We start from the raw sequence: 20,880 nt of genomic DNA on the forward strand, positions 1-20,880 counted from the left end.
TCTGCTGGTGGGAGGGGAACTAGGGACCCGAGCCCACTGGTGACGTTTCTTTCACGTGATCAGAAGCCGACGTGTGCAGAAGTCCCTCTCCTCCAGGTACCAGCTCCCTATTTTTGTGGAGAGCTTGCAGACTGAGGGACAGAGCGGCAACTGCCCTAAAGCCCTGCAGGTAGGTACTAGCTGGAGGTGAAGAGGGAGGGCGCTGGCATAGGGGTGGTAATTGATAGAGGCTACAAGGGATCCGGTCTACTTTTCAGATGCCACCCCCTCCCGCCCCCTCCCACCCCCATTCATTCTGGCGCAGGAAATTGTATGAGTGTTGGGGGACAGGTTTGGGTACCATCTCTTATTTCCCTGGGTAAGTGTGGGCTTATGGCAGAAAGAAATGGGAGGAGGCATCTCTCAGGAATGGCCACAAACCCACGGGCACCTGCGGACCCCTGGGGTGGGAGGGGGTGGGGTGGCAGAGGGCAAAGACCCGAGCGGGGCCAGGATTGTATTCTCTCTACCCCTTCCTTCCCCAATGTCCATTTGTTTGGTGCAAGAAACGGAAGGCTTGGCGGGAGGAGATGGAGAGGGATCAGGGGTTGAGAATGGGTCCCGTTGGGATCTCCTAGGAGGTAGGCTATCCAGCTATGTCTGGTGGAGAGGGCCGGGAGAGGGGGATGGCCTTAGTGAGGATATGGCCTGATCTCTGCAGGGCAGCGGGAGAGGGCACAGCCTGTGAACCCGTTGTGGGGAGGGCCTGCGCTCTCAGGATCTCTTCACCTTCCGTCCATTTTGGAGCCGGAAATGGTGGGCTGCAAGTGGGGGGGAGAGGGGGAGGAGGTGCTGCAAAGGAGGGGGACAGAGGTTCAGTCTGGAGACCAGCTCCCTTTTGCGGAGGCATGTCTTCTAAACTGGGGAGGACTGAGAGGAGATACCATAAGCCAAAATTTTTACTGAATTTGGAAATAATTTGTCTCTTGCATTGTAGGAAAACGTGGTATTTCTGTGTATGTGGAGAGGCAAGGGGTGTCATGAATGCTCTGGACATTTCTGCCCTGCCCCGGTGACTCTATCCTCACCATTATCAGAGACGTGATGGGCTTTGTGCTATCTGGACACCCGGGAGTGGGAGGCTTGGGAGGCAGATAACCGAGTACAGAAGGATCTGGCTTCTGAACATCACTGTCCTGAACCTCCCTCATTTTTATGCAAGAACAAGTGAGACTGAAATTTGGGAGGAGGATTCAGAAACATAGAAACCTTTTGAAAGTAAACTTTCTCTGCCATTGCCCAGTGGTAGAAAAATGGAGACTGTTAGGGAGGGACTATAGAGGGAGGATCAGAGAAACAAGGGAAAGGGCAAGGGGTTAGCAGGATTTGGGGAAGTTTTGACAACTATAGTGTGACAAGGATCAGTCTCCCAGTCGCCAGTCATTCACTCCTCAACCCTTCATTCACCCTCTCTCCTGTCTCTCCACAGGTCTTCAGGTCTGTGGTTGTAGGCACCAACCCAGACAAGAGAAGAAAAGACCTGCAGGACCAGTGCAGGTCAGTGGGCAAAAGTAACTATCCCAGGACCCCTGGGAGTAAGAGGGACTTAAGCTTGATCAGAAGCTGAGGAGGCCACTACCTGCCAACCCTCCTCCAAGCCACTCTACTGCAATCTCAGAATACATGGCCTCTGTCAGGACTCTAAGGAAAGAAACATGGTGCTTTATGGCTGGTGAGGACCTAGGGGAGAACAAGGAAGTGAGAGACAAGAAGCATGGCATCTGTGCAGCCCCTTGAAGATATTAGAGTAGCCCTGAAATCTGAGAAGTGGCCATTATTCTATTGGGTCTGCAGTTCTAGAAGACTTAAAACTGCAGGCAAGGGAAAACAAAACCGGCCAGGATTCCTGCAGGTCAGTGTAAGTTGGGATGACCCAGTTAAAATTGTCACTGGCATAGCTAATGCCAGAGCAAAGTTCAGGGACAAAACTGCTCTTACACACTTCGTGGCACACCTCAGTTAAATGCAGAAAGAAGCACTTGTGGAAGTTTGTGTAAAGTTGTATCACATAAACATGTGTGAAGTGCTAAGGAAAGGAAAAAAAAATGTCTGGGTGGGAGGACATCTGTCATTTGGGATAGGGAGAGCAAAACCCTAAATCATAAAAGGCAATTATTTTCAAGCGTTGTTTTCCCCAATCTGAGTCCTCCTTTTTGTCTCCTAGGACAGGCAAAGAAGAGAGAATCACAACATGGAAAAGATCTACGAAGAAAACAAAGGACAGCCAGAAAACGAAGGAACTCTAGAAAATGAGGGAAAGCCAGAAGATGAAATTGATACAGAAAATGAAGGAAAATCAGATGAAGAAGAAAAGCTGGAAGTGGAGAAGAAGCCAGGGCAGGAGGGAAAGCTCCAGAATGAGGGGCAGCCAGGTGACGAAGGGCAACCAGAAGATGAGGGAAAGGAAGAAAATCAGGGCAAGTCTAAAGATGAGGGAAAACCACACGGTGAGGGCAAGCCAGAATCCCTGGCAAAGCCTGAGGGTGAGCCTCGGGCTGCAGAAAAGCGCCCAGCTGAAGATTATGTGCCCAGGAAAGCAAAAAGAAAAACGGACAGGGGGACAGACGATTCCCCCAAGGACTATCAGGAGGACTTACAGGAAAGGCACTTGGGCAGTGAGGAGATGATGAGAGAATGTGGAGATATGTCAAGGGCTCAGGAAGAGCTAAGAAAAAAACAGAAAATGGGTGGTTTTCACTGGATGCAAAGAGATGTTCAGGATCCGTTTGCCCCAAGGGGGCAGCGGGGTGTCAGGGGAGTGAGGGGCGGAGGTAGGGGCCAGAAGGACTTAGAAGATGTTCCATATCTTTAACGCCTTTGGCCTTTAATTCTGATCTCTCTTGAATATTGCCGACCTTGCTTTCCCTGGCAGGAAGTTGCCGGGCTATGTGCTTTAACCTTATGCTGATCCATTGCTTTAGGTGTCACTCTCCGTTACCAGCAGCCTTTTGACCCAACTGCAGCACTCTGTCTTTCAGTAGGGGACTTTCACCCACGTGCATGGAAGAGAGATGTTCATGATACATTGCAAAATATTAATAAAAAAAGTTTTCAGAACTACATGTATGGTATCAGCTCATTTTTGAAAAAAAAATACAGTTACATAATACATCCATGAGTAGGGAAAACTATGAAATTGAGTAAATCTAAAGGGAAATAGTGGTTTTCTCTGTGGTGGCAGCAATGGAAGAGATTATCTTCTCTTGTCTATTTTTTTCCTTAAAAAAACGTAGATGACTTTTGTCATAAAATAAATAATAAATATTTTAAAAATGAGAAAATACATACCATGCAATCAAAATTACAGTTCAGTAACTTTATGAGGGAAGGGAGACACTTAAAATTCCTGTTGTCAGGATGTGAAGTGATGAGTAAAACTCATATTACTTCTGGCACTCGAGACTGGAGGAATCTACCTGACAGTGATTACAGATCCATTGCTGTAACAGTCTTACCATCTGTGAAATGGGGATAAAACTTCTCTTCCAGGGCTATGGAGAAGATCAGATGAGGTAATGAGTATGAGCAGTACTGGGCAGACTCCTACCCTCTGCTCTGCACTAGCAGAACCAGAACTCTGTCAGATGTTGGGGGGAGGGCTGAAGGAAGTCTCACTTGTGTCCAGGAATAAGTCCTGGAAGCTATTAGGTGGGTGCCACTTTATATTGGGGAATACTATGTCTGATGTCCACTGTGCATCTTCTTATGGGTTCTGCATCCCGCTAAGGGACCCATTGCTGTTGGTGAGCTAGAATCCTCAAGGTAACAAAACTCCTTTGATTTCCCTAGAGTCTCCACTGAGTTGATTCCCCTCTACATTCCGTGCTGAACTGTGGATGATGCCTCTTCTCATGTTATACTGTAGTTTTATTAATCCTGACATGAGATGTGGAAAAACGCTTTGTAGAACCTTAAGTAATATATTTTTCAGACATTATAATTACCCCATTAGACTTGCTGTTTTCAAAGTGGAGAATTTATCTCACTGATTTCGGTCCCCGCAATATATAATAGAAGTTTTCAAAAAACAGCATATTAATTATCAAGTCAGAAGGTCTCAATTCTTGATCCAGTTCTGTCCTTGATTGAATATGCAGCTCTAAGCACATCCATCCATTCTTTAGAAACCAAGCCTTGCCACTCCAAAAGGAACACAACAGGAGATGGGTTATATGACAATTCATTGCTCATGATTTCAACATTGGATATGGTAGTGTTTCTCAAAGTTTGCTAGCTGCCAGAAGATCGCCTGCATTAAAATCACCAGGCTACCTTGTCAAAAATTCAGAATCCCTGTTCCCATCTCAGACCCAATATATCAGAATCTCTTTTGACTTGTCCTCACAACGTCTGTGTGTGTGTCCTTTGTTTTTAGTTCATTTTTATTTTTATCAAATAGGATACCTGTAAAAAAATGTTAAAATCCAATAGTACAAAATAATTTATTATTAAAAACTTCAGTCTGTCTTGCCATTCCACATTCTCATTCTCCAGAGTCAACTACCGAAGATATTTTTGGTTTCTTCTAGTATTTACTTCCATATTTCTGAATAATATGCTTATGTTGCTATTTCTTTTTTTTAAAACAGCTTGATTGAAATGTAACTCACATACGACAAAACTCACCCTTTTAAAGATTTTTTATTTATTTGACAAAGAGAGAGAGACAGTGACAGAGGGAACACAAGCAGAGGGAGTAGGAGAAGAAGAAGCAGGCTTCCTACAGAGCAGGGAGCCTGACAATGGCTTGATCCCAGGACTCTGAAATCATGACCTGAGCTGAAGGCAGATGCTCAACGACTGAGCCACCCAGGTGCCCCCAAACTCACCCTTTTAAAGTATACAATTTAGTACTTTTTTAAGTATGACAGAGCTCTGAAACCATCATCATTATATAGTTCTAGGATATTTCCATCACCCTAGAAAGAAACCTCACACCCATTAGCATATAATGGTGTTCTCATTTTCTCCCCCCCACCCCCTAGGCACCTGACAAACACTGATCTACTTTGCCTCTACAGATTTGTGTATTCTAGACATTTCATATGTATATATATGGAATCATACAATATACAAACTTTCGGTAGCATAAAGTTTTCAAGGCTCATCCACATTGCAGTGTATATCAGTACTAAAATTCCTGTACATGTTTTCTTCCCTTTTAAAATAAACTTTATTGAGAAGACAAAATATAATACTTACAAGTACAAAAATGATGGTTCTGCCTTAGTTTATTACGTAGATAACCTTAGTACATGGTAATGATTATGTCCAAAGTTGCTTTAACTTCATCTGTATGCTTTGAATCATTTTATGAAGAGATACTCTAAATTTAATCTACTTGTTTTTGTCTGTTTTAAAGAAAGCACAGGTGTGTAGTATTTGACAAACTAGTTATTCATTTCTGCTGGAAGAAGCAAATGTATTTTTTAATTGTTTTTTTAAATTAAAACTTTTACAAGTTTTATTGAAATATAAGTTACATATATTACTATATAAGTTTAAAGGTTACAGCATATGGGTTGATATATGTATCATATACATTGTACAATAAAATACATGTATAGTAAAACACTTATTATAATAAATATAGTTAATACCCATCATCGTATATAGATACAATAAAAAGAAAAGGCAAAAAAAATTATCCTTGTGATGAGAACTATCAGGATTTACTCTCTTAACTTTCATATATAATGTATAGCAGTGTTAAATTTTTGCACTTATAAATTGATTTTTTTAAAAGACTTTATTTATTTATTTCACAGACAGAGATCACAAGTAGTCAGAGAGGCAGGCAGAGAGAGAGGGGGAAGCAGGTTCCCTGCCAAGCAGAGATCCCGATGCAGGGCTCGATGCAGGGCTCGATCCCAGGACCCTAGGATCATGACCTTAGCCAAAGGCAGAGGCTTTAACCCACTGAGCCACCCAGGCGCCCCAACTTTTTGCATTTAAATATGTGTTATATTTCCATCAGTATATACCTAGGGGTGGAAATACTATGTCATAAGTTAACTCCATGTTTAACTTTCTTTAAAATTTTTATTTATTTTTTTCAAATGTTTTTTGATTTTTTAAATTTATTTTCAGCGTAACAGTATTCATTGTTTTTGCACCACACCCAGTGCTCCATGAAATCCGTGCCCTCGCCAATACCCACCACCTGGTTCCCACAACCTCCCACCCCCTGCCCATTCAAAAACCCTCAGATTGTTTTTCAGAGTCCATAGTCTCTCATGGTTCACCTCCCCTTCCAATTTCCCTCAACTCCCTTCTCCTCTCCAACTCCCCTTGTCCTCCATGCTATTTGTTATGCTCCACAAATAAGTGAAACCATATGATAATTGACTCTCTCTGCTTGACTTATTTCACTCAGCATAATCTCTTCCAGTCCCGGCCATGTTGCTACAAAAGTTGGGTATTCATCCTTTCCGATGGAGGCATAATACTCCATAGTGTATATGGACCACATCTTCCTTATCCATTCGTCCATTGAAGGGCAACTTGGTTCTTTCCACAGTTTGGCGACCATGGCCATTGTGCTATAAACATTGGGGTACAGATGGCCCTTCTTTTCACTACATCTGTATCTTTGGGGGAAATACCCAGTAGTGCAATTGCAGGGTCATAGGGAAGCTCTATTTTTAATTTCTTGAGGAATCTCCACACTGTTCTCCAAAGTGGCTGCACCAACTTGCATTCCCACCAACAGTGTAAGAGGGTTCCCCTTTCTCCACATCCTCTCCAACACATGTTGTTTCCTGTCTTGCTAATTTTGGCCATTCTAAGTGGTGTAAGGTGGTGTCTCAATGTGGTTTTAATTTGAATCTCCCTGATGGCTAGTGATGATGAACATTTTATCATGTGTCTGCTAGCCATTTGTGTGCCTTCATTGGAGAAGTGTCTGCTCATATCTTCTGCCCATTTTTTTGATATGATTGTCTGTTTTGTGTGTGTTGAGTTTGAGGAGTTCCTTATAGATCCTGGATATCAACCTTTTGTCTGTACTGTTATTTGCAAATATCTTCTCCCATTCTGTGGGTTGCCTCTTTGTTTTCTTGACTGTTTCCTTTGCTGTGCAGAAGCTTTTGATTTTGATGAAGTCCCAAAAGTTCATCTTCGCTTTTGTTTCCTTTGCCTTTGGAGACATATCTTGAAAGAAGTTGCTGTGGCTGATATCGAAGAGGTTACTGCCTATGTTCTCCTCTAGGATTCTGATGGATTCCTGTCTCATGTTGAGGTCTTTTATCCATTTTGAGTTTATCTTTGTGTACGGTGTAAGAGTATGGTCGAGTTTCATTCTTCTACATATAGCTGTCCAGTTTTCCCAGCACCATTTTTTTGAAGAGACTGTCTTTTTTCCGCTATTTTTTCCTGTTTTGTCAAAGATTATTTGCCCATAGAGTTGAGGGTCCATATCTGGGCTCTCTACTCTGTTCCACTGGTCTATGTGTCTGTTTTTATGCCAGTACTATGCTGTCTTGGTGATCACGGCTTTGTAGTAAAGCTTGAAATCAGGTAACGTGATGCCCCCAGTTTTATTTTTGTTTTTCAACATTTCCTTAGTGATTCAGGGTCTCTTCTGATTCCATACAAATTTTAGGATTATTTGCTCCAGCTCCTTGAAAACTGCCAGTGGAATTTTGATCAGAATGTCATTAAAAGTATAGATTGCTCTAGGCAGTATAGACATCTTAACAACATTTATTCTTCCGATCAAGAGCATGGAATGGTCTTCCATCTTTTTGTGTCTTCTTCAATTTCTTTCATGAGTGTTCTGTAGTTCCTCGAGTACAAATCCTTTACCTCTTTGGTTAGGTTTATTCCCAGGTATCTTAATGGTTCTTGGTGCTATAGTAAATGGAATCGATTCTCTAATTTCCCTTTCTGTATATTCATTGTTAGTGTATAAGAAAGCCACTGATTTCTGTAGATTGACTTTTTATCCTGCCACGTTACTGAATTGTTGTATGAGTTCTAGTAGTTTGGGGGTGGAGTCTTTTGGATTTTCCATATAAAGAATCATGTCGTCTGCGAAGAGAGAGAGTTTGACCTCTTCATTGCCAATTTGGATACCTTTTATTTCTCTTTGTTGTATGATTGCTGATGCTAGGACTTCTAATACTATGTTGAACAAGAGTGGTGAGAGTGGGCATCCTTGTTGTGTTCCTGATCTCAAGGGGAAGGCTGCAAGCTTTTTCCCATTGAGGAGGATATTTGCTGTGGGTCTTTCATAGATAGATTTTATGAAGTTCAGGAATGTTCCCTCTATCCCTATATTTTGAAGCATTTTAATCAGGAACGGATGCTGGATTTTGTCAAATGCTTTTTCTGCATCAATTGAGAGGACCATGTGGTTCTTCTCTCTTCTCTTATTAATTTGTTCTATCACATTGATTGATTTGCAAATGTTGAACCATCCTTGTAACCCAGGGATGAATCCCACCTGGTCATGGTGGATAATCTTTTTAATGTGCTGCTGGATCCTGTTTGCTAGGATCTTGTTGAGAATCTTAGCATCCATATTCATCAGTGATATTGGTCTGAAATTCTCCTTTTTGGTAGGGTCTTTGCCTGGTTTGGGGATCAAGGTAATTCTGGCTTCATAGAAAGACTCTGGAAGTTTTCCTTCTGCTTCAATTTTTTAAAACAGCTTCAGGAGAATAGGTGTTATTTCTTCTTTGAAAGTTTGGTAGAATTCCCCAGGGAATCCATCAGGTCCTGGGCTCTTGTTTTTGGGAGGTTTTTGATCACTGCTTCAATCTCGTTACTAGTTATTGGTCTATTCATGTTGTCAATTTCTTCCTGGTTCAATTTTGGGAGTTTATAGTTTTCCAGGAATGCATCCATTTCATCTAGGTTGCTTAGTTTATTGGCATATAACTGTTGATAATAACTTCTGATGATTGTTTCTACTTCCTTGGTGTTAGTTGTGATCTCTCCCTTTTCATTCATAATTTTATGAATTTGGGCTTTCTCTCTTTTCTTTTGGATTAGTGTGGCCAATGGTTTATCGATCTTATTGATTCTTTCAAAAAACGAGCCTCTAGTTTCATTGATACCTTCTACTGTATCTCTGGTTTCTACCTCATTGATCTCAGCTCTAATTTTGATTATTTCCCTTCTTATGTGTGGAGTTGGTTTAATTTGTTGTTGATTCTCCAGTTCTTTAAGGTGTAGAGACAGCTGGTGTATTCTGGATTTTTCAATTTTTTTAAGGGAGGCTTGGATGGCTATGTATTTCCCCCTTAGGACCGCCTTTGCTGTATCCCATAGGTTTTGGACCGAAGTGTCTTCATTATCATTGGTTTCCATGAATTGTTTCAGTTCATCTTTGATCTCCTGGTTGATCCAAGCATTCTTAATCAAGGTGGTCTTTAGCTTCCAGGTGTTTGAGTTTCTTCCGAACTTTTCCTTGTGATTGAGCTCCAGTTTCAAAGCATTGTGATCTGAGAATGTGCAGGGAGTAATCTCAGTCTCTTGGTATCGGTTGAGTCCTGATTTGTGACCCAGTATGTGGTCTATTCTGGAGAAGGTTCCATGTGCACTTGAGAAGAATGAGTATTCTGTTGTTTTAGGGTGGAATGTTCTGTATATATCTATGAGGTCCATCTGGTCCAATGTGTCATTCAACGCTCTTGTTTCTTTATTGATTTTCTGCTTTGATGATCTGTCTATTTCTGAGAGAGGTGTGTTAAGATCTCCTACTATTAATGTATTCATATCAATATGACTCTTTATCTTGATTAACAGTTTTCTTATGTAATTGGCTGCTCCCATATTGGGGGCATAGATAATTACAATTGTTAGATCATCTTGGGGGATAGTCCCTTTAAGAATTATGTAGTGTCCTTCTGTATCTCTGACTAAAGTCTTTAGTTTAAAATCTAATTTATCTGATATGAGAATCGCTACCCCGGCCTTCTTTTGAGGCCCATTGGCATGAAAGATGCTTCTCCATCCCTTCACTTTCAGTCTGGGTGTTCTTTAGGTTCAAAAATGGGTCTCTTGTTGACACCATATGGATGGGTCCTGTCGTTTTATCCAATCTGCAACCCTGTGCCATTTTATGGGTGCATTTAGGCCATTCACAATGAGAGTGATTATTGATAGATACATTTTTATTGATATCATGTTACCTTTGAAGTCTTTCTTTCTGTAGATTGTCTGTATATTTCTGTTCAATGCTATTCTTAGGATTTTTCCTCTTTAATAGAACCCCCCTTAATATTTCCTCCAGTGACGGCTTGGTGGTTGCCTAGTCTTTTAAGCCTTGCCGGTCTTGGAAACTCTTTATCTCTCCATCCATTTTGAATGTCAGTCTTGCTGGATAAAGTATTCTTGGCTGCATGTTCTTCTCATTTAGTGCCCTGAATATATCTTGCCAGCCCTTTCTGGCTTGCCAGGTCTCTGTGGACAGGTCTGACGTTATTCTGATGGGCTTTCCTCTGTAAGTAAGGAGCCTCTTTTCCTAGCGGCTTTCAAGAGATTATATCTACAATTATGATTCCTCAATTTGACTATCAGGTGCCTTGATGTTTTTCTGGAATCTATAATCTTTGGGGAGAGACTGTTCGGCCTCTAGTACATGAACACTGGGTCCATTCGCGAGATTGGGAAAATTTTCATGAAGAACTTGTTCCACTATATGTTCTAGACTTCTCTCTTTCTCCTCCTCTTCAGGGATTCCAATAATTCTGACGTTGGGACGTTTCATGGCATCATTTATTTCTCTGATTCTGTTTTCGTGGCTTCTAAGCTGTTTGTTCCAGGTTTCCTCCTGATCCTTTCTCTCTATCTGTTTGTCCTCCAGATCGCTAATTCTGTCTTCTGTCACAGTTACCCTAGCTTTGAGAGAATTTAGATTAGATTGGAACTCATTGAGAGCATTGTGAACCTCATCCCTGGTAGCTTTCAGCTCTGCCCTAACATTGTGAACATCATCTCTGGTCGCTTTCAGTTCGGCCCTAATCAATTCCGTTTGGTCATCCATGGCTTTCTTCAACCTAGCTATTGCCTGGATAATTGTTAGCCTGAATTCTCTTTCCAACATATTGTCTATGTTGATAGCCATTAGCTCTGTTGCAGAAGGTCCATCCTCTGTATTTTTCTTCCATTGGGCATTCCTCCTCCTAGTAATTTTGGTGAGAGATGACTGAACAGATGTAGCTGGATGTATCGACCGTAGTGCAGTCAAGGTGCACCCTGGAATGCTTTTGAGCAATCAGGATTTCCCACCCAAACGAGAGAAAAAAGAAAAGAAAAAGAAAAAAAGAGAGAGAGAGAGAGAGTGAGACAGGAAAGAAAGGGAAGATAAAAGAGAAGGTTCAGCCCAAATGGGCCCCAAGGTAAGATTTATGAGGTATACAGACAAAAACAGACAAACAAAAAGACTGCCCACTGGTGTCTTCTGCTCCTGTAGAGATCCAGACGTGTATAATTCTGATCTCAGGCTGATTTCGTGGGTGATCGGTGTTCTTTGGAAGGTAATCAGCTCACTTTAGGTTACAGGTTGAAAGGGCGCCTCCTCCTACTTCCCCGCCATCTTGTCTCCCCCCTTTATTTATTTTTTTAATTTATTTTCAGTGTTCCAGAATTCATTGTTTTATGCACCACACCCAGTGCTCCATGCAATACAATGTTCAACTTTTTGAAGAACTGCCATACTGTTTTCCAAAGCCACTGTGGCATTTGAGAATCCCATCCACAGTGTACAAGTGTTCCAACTTCTCCACATCCTTGCTAACACTTGTTGTAGTCTATATTTTTATTTTAGCCATCTCAGTCAGTATTAAGTAGAATCTCCTTGTGATTTTGATTTGCATTTTCCTAATGGCTAATGATGTTGAACTTCTTTTCTTTCTTTCTTCTTTTTTTTTTTTTTTTTTTTTTTTTGGAAGACTGTATTTATTTATTTGACAGAGAGAGAGAGCATAAGCGGGGTGAACGGCAGGCAGGGGGAGAGGGAGAAGCAGGCTCCCTTCTGAGCAGGGAGCCTGATGTGGGACTCAATCCCCCAGAACACTGGGATCATGACCTGAGCTGAAGGGAGACTCTTAACTGATTCAACCACCCAGGTGCCCGTTGTTGAGCATCTTGTGTTTCTTGATTGTTTGTATATCTTCTTTGGAGAAATGTCTATTTAAATCCTCTACTGGGTCCCCTGGGTGGCTCAATTGATTAAGCATCTGCCTTTTGCTCAGGTCCTGACCCTGCGGTCCTGAGATTGAGCCCCACATTGAGCTCCTGATTTAGAGGGGGGCCTGCTTCTTCCTCTGCCTGCTGCTCCCTCTGCCTGTGCTCCCTCTCTCTCTCACGAAGTCTTTTAAAAAATAAGATGTCAGAATGGTGGTAATGTTTCTTCAGATGACAGACCTAAAGAGCAATGCTTGTAATGACATTACCTCCTCCATTATTATTGCCTTTAAAAGGCATATAATGCCGATTCACAGCTTGACTACCTTGGCCCCCAAGTCATGGCTCTGCCTATAGTACATGTAGGTATTCAGACAGGTGGTAACTCCTGTTTTCTCCTCAAGCTGAAGGATGACATGACTTTTTAGGCCCCCTTTGCCTGGAGTCTCCTATACTTTTGGGCCTAGGATGACTCAAACATCAGAAGTACTCTACCAGGTAGATGCAAAACCACTGTCACCACAGAACTGCCAAAACAGGCCCAGGCATGGTCAAGGTCCTTCTGGGAGTCTGAGCAATTTTGGTTAGGTCATTTTCTTAAGTGCATCCCCACCCCTATCTTTCTGGGGGCTATTTCACTGGACTCTGAGAGAAGGGTTCAACCTTTCTGCTTCAAATTCAAATTATCTGGTCAAATCCAGTTGTAGCTGGCTCAAAAAGGGAGTGATGCTTTAAAGTTTTATGGTATGGAGTTTAATTTCCATCCTTACAAAATTCTCCTTCATACTTTACAAAGAAGGAGGACAGGGGAAAGGAAAAAAACAAAGCTTTATGACTGACAGTGAAGAGTCTCTGTCACTGGACACTCTTGAGCCTGTCACCTGTTTACATTGAGTCAACAGAAAATGACCTATGTTGCTAAGGACAGACATATAATGACTAATTATAGGCATCAAAAGATAGCTACTTTGCTTCTCCCTCACTATCTTCCCAAGCCCAATAAATACTTTTGGGATAAAGAAATAAATGTTCCTGAGAATAAGTCCCAACTCCCTGTCTGCTGTAAGCCACTAGAGCAAAAAAGTTTGTACTGCTTATAGGAACCAAAAGGAACTTTGAATCAAATTTTATATAGTTTGTAAAATGAACAAGACAACTTTTAGTTTCAGCTCCAAATGGAGAGCTGAAAAGAATGGCATCACACTACAACAGGAAAGAAAGTTGGATAAAAGTCAAAATAGCAATTTTTCTTAAAGCCATCAGAGAACTGAATTCACAGGGCAAACAATGATCCCAAAATCTAGAGAAAGACTCATGGAGGGAGAAATAGGACTTGAGCACTTGCTTATCTGAGATAGACACCACCAAACAACATGTAGACCAGTAAGAACATTTAGCTAGAAATTGCTAATGAATTGCTAAAGCCTGAGTGAGGCATGAGTGTGTGAAGTCCCTGTAGCCTCAGACGGAAAGGGCTTACACTCAGGTTTTACTCCAGAAACTTCACTAGGCGTTCTCAGGTAAGATCAGGGAGAATCTGAGAAACTTGCTCCATGTGCCAGCTAAGATAAGAAGACTGCTGTCACTCAGGATGAAATTCCAATCAAACCAAACTCCCCTACTAAACAAAAGACTTAATCTACAGGAAAGACAACAAAATCCATATCCTGAAAGCACTGGAGGAAACCCACTGCAGCTGGGGCAAGGAAACCAAAAAACAAAAAGCTCTATGAGGAGAGGGAGCAGGCATGTGTGCTAGGCTCAGCTTTGTATCTGAAGGAGAAGCATGTACACTTGTGAAGATTACGTCACTAAAACTCAGGTTCATCATGCTTGTCTAAGATCAAAACATCAGAGAATGCCTGTCCTTTGCCTCAACACCACACTAAAAAACATTGAGTGAAAATAGCAGTGAAGGGTAACGAGATACATGTTCTTTCTGAGAAAAAAAGAGTAAAACTGAAAACCCAAATGGAAAGACTCAAAGCCAATGGAAAGAAAACATCAAACTCAGCCCAGCTTCTAACTAGATTAAAGCAAACCTCCATACTAAAAGCTTAGCAGGAAAGACGTGCTTACCTTCAGTCATAAATTCTATTTACCTCAGTAATTACTGTCTTATACAAATCCAGTTTTCAGGTAAAAATAATGAGAAATAGACAAAGACAAGATAACAAAACATTCTGAAGAGACAAAACAATAAACAGAACCAGAATCAGATGTGACACAGGTCTTGAAACTATCAGATGGTGAATTTAAAATAACTGTGGTTGGTGTTCCACTTCTGGCATGGTGATGTGAGGAACTCTGAGAATCCACTCCCCAGTGAAATTGCTGGAAGTTGTGTTTTTTTTTTTTAAAGATTTTATTTATTTATCTGGCAGAGAGAGACAGGGAGAGAGCAAGCACGAGCAAGGGGAGTGGCAGGCAGGGAAGAAGCAGGCTCCCCGCTGAGCAAGGATTCCCTGAGCTCATGACCTGAGCTGAAGGCAGATGCTTAACCTACTGAGCCACCCAGGCACCCCTGAAAGTTATTTTTTTTTAACATAGTCATATAAATTCTTTGGAAGTGGTCATAAGGGCATACAGCAAATGAAAAAAAAATTTTTTAAGAAAATCTACTAAAACAATAAGAACTATGAGAATCTGTTTCATTTTAACCAAGATTTTCTCTTTCCTTCCCCCCTCCTAGCTCAGCATGATGGAAATTACATGCCTACAGGGTATAGCCAAGAGCACAGGTGTCTTCACCTCAGCTCACATCTGTAAGGGACACATTATGTTCCTAGGAGAGATGAAACGTCTCATCCTGCCTTGAGTTGTCTGTTGCTCAGGCTAAATTCTGGGTGAGTGTAACTGAAAGGGCAGAGTATAGCTTCTGCCCAGTCCTCATTTATCTGAAAGAAGCTCTCCCTCCAGCACAATGTGCTGAGAATATTGGGGCCCCCATTGCCCGGGAGAGGCAAGCCAAAAGGACTGGAAGGTACTGTGCATTTTCAGTCAAATGCACATATCCTAAAGCAGGAGTGTCAGAAAGAACTGTGCTGCTATGTCAATCCCTAGCTCCAGAGCCTTGTATCAAGAGATTTTTCCCAGTGGGAGAGGCAGGCTTTTAAACAGAGTACCCAGTCCCTTTCCGAAGGAACTGTCACACAGTATAGAGAAACTGAAGATTAAAAGCACTGTAAAAATATGAAGATTATCGTGAAATGCAATTAAGGGCTCAGTAGATTAATTAGAGATGTAACTAAATGTCAGGCAGCTAGTTCACTAGAGAATTAGGGAAAGAGACAGCTAAATAGAGTTTTACTGAAGTTGAAACAAACATCGAACAATGACTTCAAAAATGATCTCTGAAAAGAAGGTCAAATGTCATACCACAAATCTGTGAAGCAATTTATGTCCCGGTGCATTTTCTAAAACAATAAAGCAATCCAACAGCTATTAGTAGAGATTTAACAGTTACATGTGTTCAGGGAAAGAGCCAGTGAAGAGGACTGACAAAACCACTTTCATCCCACAGTGACTGTGGGCATACCCAACGTTGTACCTTCTCTGGAGCAACCTAAGAGTTTTCACATAACAGGGAAGGAATGGACATGACTAAAATAGTCAGTCATGAAACAAACAAGTGAACAGCAATATTAATAAGCCCCAGAGGAAGAAGACCAGTTCTCGGAGTTGCTAAAATGTATTATCTGAGAAAATTGTAAGACATGAAGAGAGAACCAGGGAAGTATGCCCATATATGAGGAACAAAGCAGGTCTGTGAAAGTGACCAGATGTTAAATTTAACAAAAATTTCAAATTAGCCAGTATAAATAGATTCAAAGAATGAAAAAAAAAAACTGTGGTTAAAGAAATAAAAGCGGGTATGATGATAACGTTACATCAAGTAGGAAAAAAGTCAATAAAGAGATAATATAAAAAGAAACAAGTGGAAATTCTGAAAAGTACAGATTGAAATAAAAAATTATGAGAGGAGCTCAACAGTAGATTTGAGCTAGCAGGAGAAAGAATTTGTTAAGTCTAAGACTCATAGATTTTATGTAATCTAAAGAAGAGAGTGAAAAAGGAAAAATGAACAGAGTCTCGGAGAAATAAGGAACACCATTAATCACACCAACTATACACATAATGGGAATACCAAAAGGAAAAGGAAAGGGATCAGAAAATAATTCAAAGAAATAATATTTGAAAACTTCCCCAATTTAATGAAAAACACTCATCTACATATCCAGGAAGCTCAGTGGATTTCAAGTAGGACATATGCAAGAGACTGGCAAACAGACAAAACATAGTAAAAATGTCAAAAGCCAAAGACAAGCAGAAAATGTTGAACACAGCAAGAGAAAAATGACTCCTAACTTATAAGAGAACCTCAGTAAGAGTAAGCACTCATTCGTCATCAAAACAATGGATGCCAGAAGGAAGGAGGACCACATATTCATACTGCTCAAAGATACAAACTGTTAACCAGCAATCCTGTATTTACCAAAAATATCTTTCAAAAATGAAGGCAAAATAAGGACATACTCAGACAAAAAAAAAAGAAAAGAATCTGTTGATAGTGTACCCACTTTACAAAACATAAGAAAGTTCTCTAGTTCTGAAAGTGAATAACCCCAGTCAATAATTTGAATCCATGAAAAACTAAGCACACATACAGGTAATTATGTAATTATAAAAGCATGTTCTTCCTTTTCCTTCTCTTAACTGATTTTGAAAAGCAACTGTTTAAAACAATACATTTGTAATCTCTTATTTTTGTCTATAACATATAGAGCAGAAATGTACCTGCCAATAAAAGCACAAAGGAGGTAGATGGGGGCAAAACTGTATTGGGCTAAGAATAAGAATGCCTGGGTATGCCCAGGAGACAAACTTTGGATTGACAAATAAATTAAAAGCAAAAGAATAAAAAAATATATATTATGAACACCTGAGGCACTGTTTGATAGATGCATGCCCTAACCTCACTGAAAAGTTGGGGTGGGGGGGAAAAGCTGACCAAGTTGCTTTAGAAAACAGTGTTTTAGCTGTATGTTATAAGTCTCAAGACAAAAAGAGCTGTACATAAATTCTGTGCTCTGGTTGGGAAAATTACAAGGATACATGATAACAATTCTGAAATTAACTATATACAAAGGTTGAAGAAATAAGTAAATAAATCTTATATAAGGAGAACCAGGTTTCTCACTGTCAGTGATAGAAGTTAAAAGTAAGTGGAGGGGGGTGCCTGGGTGGCTCAGTTGGTTAAGCATCCAACTCTTGATTTTGGCTCAGGTGATGATCTCAGGGTCCTGAGACCGAATCCTGCATCGGGGTCCCCATTCAGTGGAGTATCTGCTTGAGGGTCCCTCTCTTCCTCTCCCTCTAGTCCCTCCATGACTCAACTTTCCACCCCCCACACTCTCCTTGTGTGTGTGTGTGTGTGTGTGTGTGCACGCATGTGGGCATGTGTACTCTCCCTCTCTGAAATAAATATGCAGGATCTTTTTTAAATTTTTATTTAATTTTAATTTTTTTATATTTTACTTTTTTATTATGTTATGTTAGTCATCATACAGTACATCATTAGTTTTTGATGTATTGTTCCATGATTCATTGTTTGTGTATAAGACCCAGTATATATATAAGATCTTAAAAAAAATAAGTGGAGAGATTGGGGAGCCTGGCTGGCTCAGTCAGAAGAGCAGGTGACTCTTGATATTGGGGTTGTGAGTTTGAGCCTCAATGATGGTAGAGATTACTTAAATAAAAGTAATAAATGGGGAGAAAGCTAAATGGATACTTGTCATAATGGACTAGAGTCACATGTATAAGTATGAACTTATGTGGGAGGGAAAGAAGAGGGAGGGAGGGAGAGACAAGGAGAGAGATACAGACACAATAAATAAATGTAAGCATGTCTTTATACAAACCATGTTTAACATACATACATCTCCTTGCTCTATCAGCTGAGAAGTCCTAGAAACAATGACACTCCAATCACAACGAAAATATCTTGCATCCAGATCTTAATTACTAAATATGATTATCCAATAAAAGTAACCAAGATTGCTTGGAGAAATGGCTGATTATTGAGTTGAAAAAAAGAAAATACAAGATGAATCTGGAACATCTTGTAGTACCAGAAAGCAAGGAAGCAGAAAAAGAATGAGGGTATGCCAATCTGAAAAAGACCCTAAAGGCCAACGCTGGAATAATTTGGGCAAATAACCAAATAATGATCATATTGAATTATAACCCCAAAGATTTAAAGATTCATTAGGGATGCCTCGGTGGCTCAGTAGGTTAAGTGTCTGCCTTTGGCTCAGGTCCTGATCTCAGGGTCCTGGGATTGAGTCCCACGTTGGACTCCTTGCTCAGCAGGGAGCCTGCTTCCCCCTCTGCCTCTGCCTGCTGCTCCCCTTGCTTGTGGTCTCTCACTTTCTGAAAAATAAATAAGTAAAACAAATAAACAAAAGATTCTCTCTCCCCCTCCCTCTGCCCCTCACCCCTCTCTTAAACATGTTTTTAATAAAAAAAATTCATGAGTCATACTGATAGAAACAAGTAGTTATAGAAATAAGTAAATGGGTCAGGGGAGGACAAATCTTCCTTACAGAGTAGTTTGGAAGTATCAAATGTAGAAGAAAATGAGTAATTTAAAAATTTACTATCAGAACATCTCTGTAATAATCACTACAGGCAAAATCCACAGAATATTTGCATAGCTTCAAATGATCTAACCCCAAATATTTATTAATTACTATGGTTGTTTTCAAACACTTAACTACAAATTCTTTGATACTCTACCCTCCAGGAGGTAGAACTTAATTCCCCTCTTTAATGTGAGCTAGACTTAGTAACTTGCTTCTAACACATACAGTACAGCAGGGAAAAACCATAACTTTACAAGTGGAGAAACCCAGCAGACATCATCTTAACCAAGTCATCAAAATTAACTTCACCAGTGATCAGTCATGTTGATATCATGCAAGCCTGATATTGTAATGAAAATGGCATTTCACCTCTGTGATATTCTTCCTCCAAACCAGTAACTCCAGTCTAATTATGAGAAAAATATCAGACAAACCCATATTGAAGAAAATTCTGCAAAATACCTCACTCTTTAAAAGTGTCAAGGTCATGAAAAAATAAGGAAACACTGGGAAACTGTCACAGAGTAAAGACTAAAAAAACTTGTTAACTAAGTGCAATTTTGTATCCTGGTTGAATCCTGGAACAGAAGAAGGACATTGGTAGGGAACCTGGAGAAATCTGAATAAAGTCCGTAATTTAGTTAATAGTATTGTACAAAAGTTAATTCCTTTGTTTTTATAAATGTAGCATAATTATTAGGTAAAACTGTGGATAGGGTATATGGAAATGCTTTGTACTATCTTTAAAACTCTTCTTTAGAACTAAAATGATTTCAAAGCATAAAGTTTAAAAAATATACCAGGCTGAGTTTCAAGAACCCATAATAAAACTCTCTTCATGAACAAAAGTGACCCAACAGTTGAGGAAACAAACTGAAATGTCATTACATGAATTCATTATTCAGGGAGAAAGGGAGAATTTGACAGACTGCGGTTGACAGTAACTACTAGAAAAAAGAAAACCAGTCCACGTTATGTCAGAAAACTGTAACTACTTAATAAACTAGCTGTGTGCATATATATTATATACATATAATATATATATGTATTTATTGTGTGTATGTGCATGAAGCAATATTCTTTAAATACTGATCTGCCACTTGCTTTACTCAAAAAATATAATGTTAATATCATTCAGTGTCACTCATATGCACATTGTTTCATTCCTTTTTATATCTGCACAATTTCCACAGTATGGATAATTTCTTTTATTATTCTCATACCGGTGCAAATTTAAATTTTTCCACCAACTTAATGTTTCAACATTGGAATGGTGACAAAGTTGAACCAGATAAAGTTTTTGTGCTGATGGCATTTTCAGATAAGTGAGGGATACAAAGTAGAAAGCCAACAAAACAGGGTGAAAGAGTTAGGTTGGGAAAGTATGGGGTCTAAAGGATAATATAGAGCAGTCAAGCAAGACAGCATCAAGAGGCCAGCACAGACTTTCTTTTCATCATGAATTTAATTTTTAAAAGCACTCAGCCTACATACAGCAAGGTCCTTCCCAACTCAGCTTGTGACACAGAAAAAAGTTGCCCGGCCCAAGCTTTTACTGCAGCTGAAATGTGCCTCCCCTGAACCCAGAAGAGGTTCTACACAGAAGGAGATCGCAAGGCTTAATTACACAAAGCAATCTAGAGAATCTAGCTGAGGTGGATTTTAAGCATGCTGTCACATATTAAAAGTCTAAGCAGTCCAGCTCAGGGATTCCAATTACTGTAGCCAACACAGATACCATGGGGACATTTGAAATGGTAGTGGTTATGACCCAGCGTTTCAGGTTCACAACAATTCATAATAAGCCTTAAGCCCTGATAACTAGAAACTTTTTGCCACCATAATCTACAATGTGTGTAGCATTTATTATTTTTTTAAAGATTTTATTTATTTATTTGACAGACACAGCCAGAAAGGGAACACAAGCAGGGGGAGTGGGAGGGAGAGAAGCAGGCTTTTTGCTGAGCAGGGAGCCAGATGCAGGGCTGGATCCCAGGATCCTGGGATCATGACCTGAACGGAAGGCAGACACTTAACGACTGAGCCACCCAGGCGCCCC

General features: G+C 40.3%; 1 protein-coding gene across 2 annotated transcripts; it reads left to right on the forward strand.

The window, feature by feature from the left end:
* TCEAL5 (transcription elongation factor A like 5) lies at positions 1-3,099 on the forward strand. 2 transcript variants are annotated; one of them, XM_047715781.1, is made up of 3 exons: positions 1-169; positions 1,469-1,536; positions 2,204-3,099. In XM_047715781.1, the coding sequence occupies exon 3, from the start codon at positions 2,231-2,233 to the stop codon at positions 2,849-2,851; it is 621 nt and encodes a 206-aa protein (XP_047571737.1). In that variant the 5' UTR covers positions 1-169; positions 1,469-1,536; positions 2,204-2,230; the 3' UTR covers positions 2,852-3,099. The 2 variants fall into 2 exon arrangements, with proteins under 2 accessions (XP_047571737.1, XP_047571738.1); XM_047715782.1 differs by having other exon boundaries at positions 10-96.
* The last annotated feature ends 17,781 nt before the right edge of the window (positions 3,100-20,880 follow it).

Source organism: Lutra lutra, chromosome X (genome assembly GCF_902655055.1).
Source record: "Lutra lutra chromosome X, mLutLut1.2, whole genome shotgun sequence".
Lineage (NCBI taxonomy): Eukaryota > Metazoa > Chordata > Mammalia > Carnivora > Mustelidae > Lutra > Lutra lutra.

Coding starts and splice junctions, on each gene's coding strand:
- TCEAL5 (XM_047715781.1), top strand. CDS start 2,231: ATGGAAAAGATCTACGAAGAAAACAAAGGACAGCCAGAAAACGAAGGA.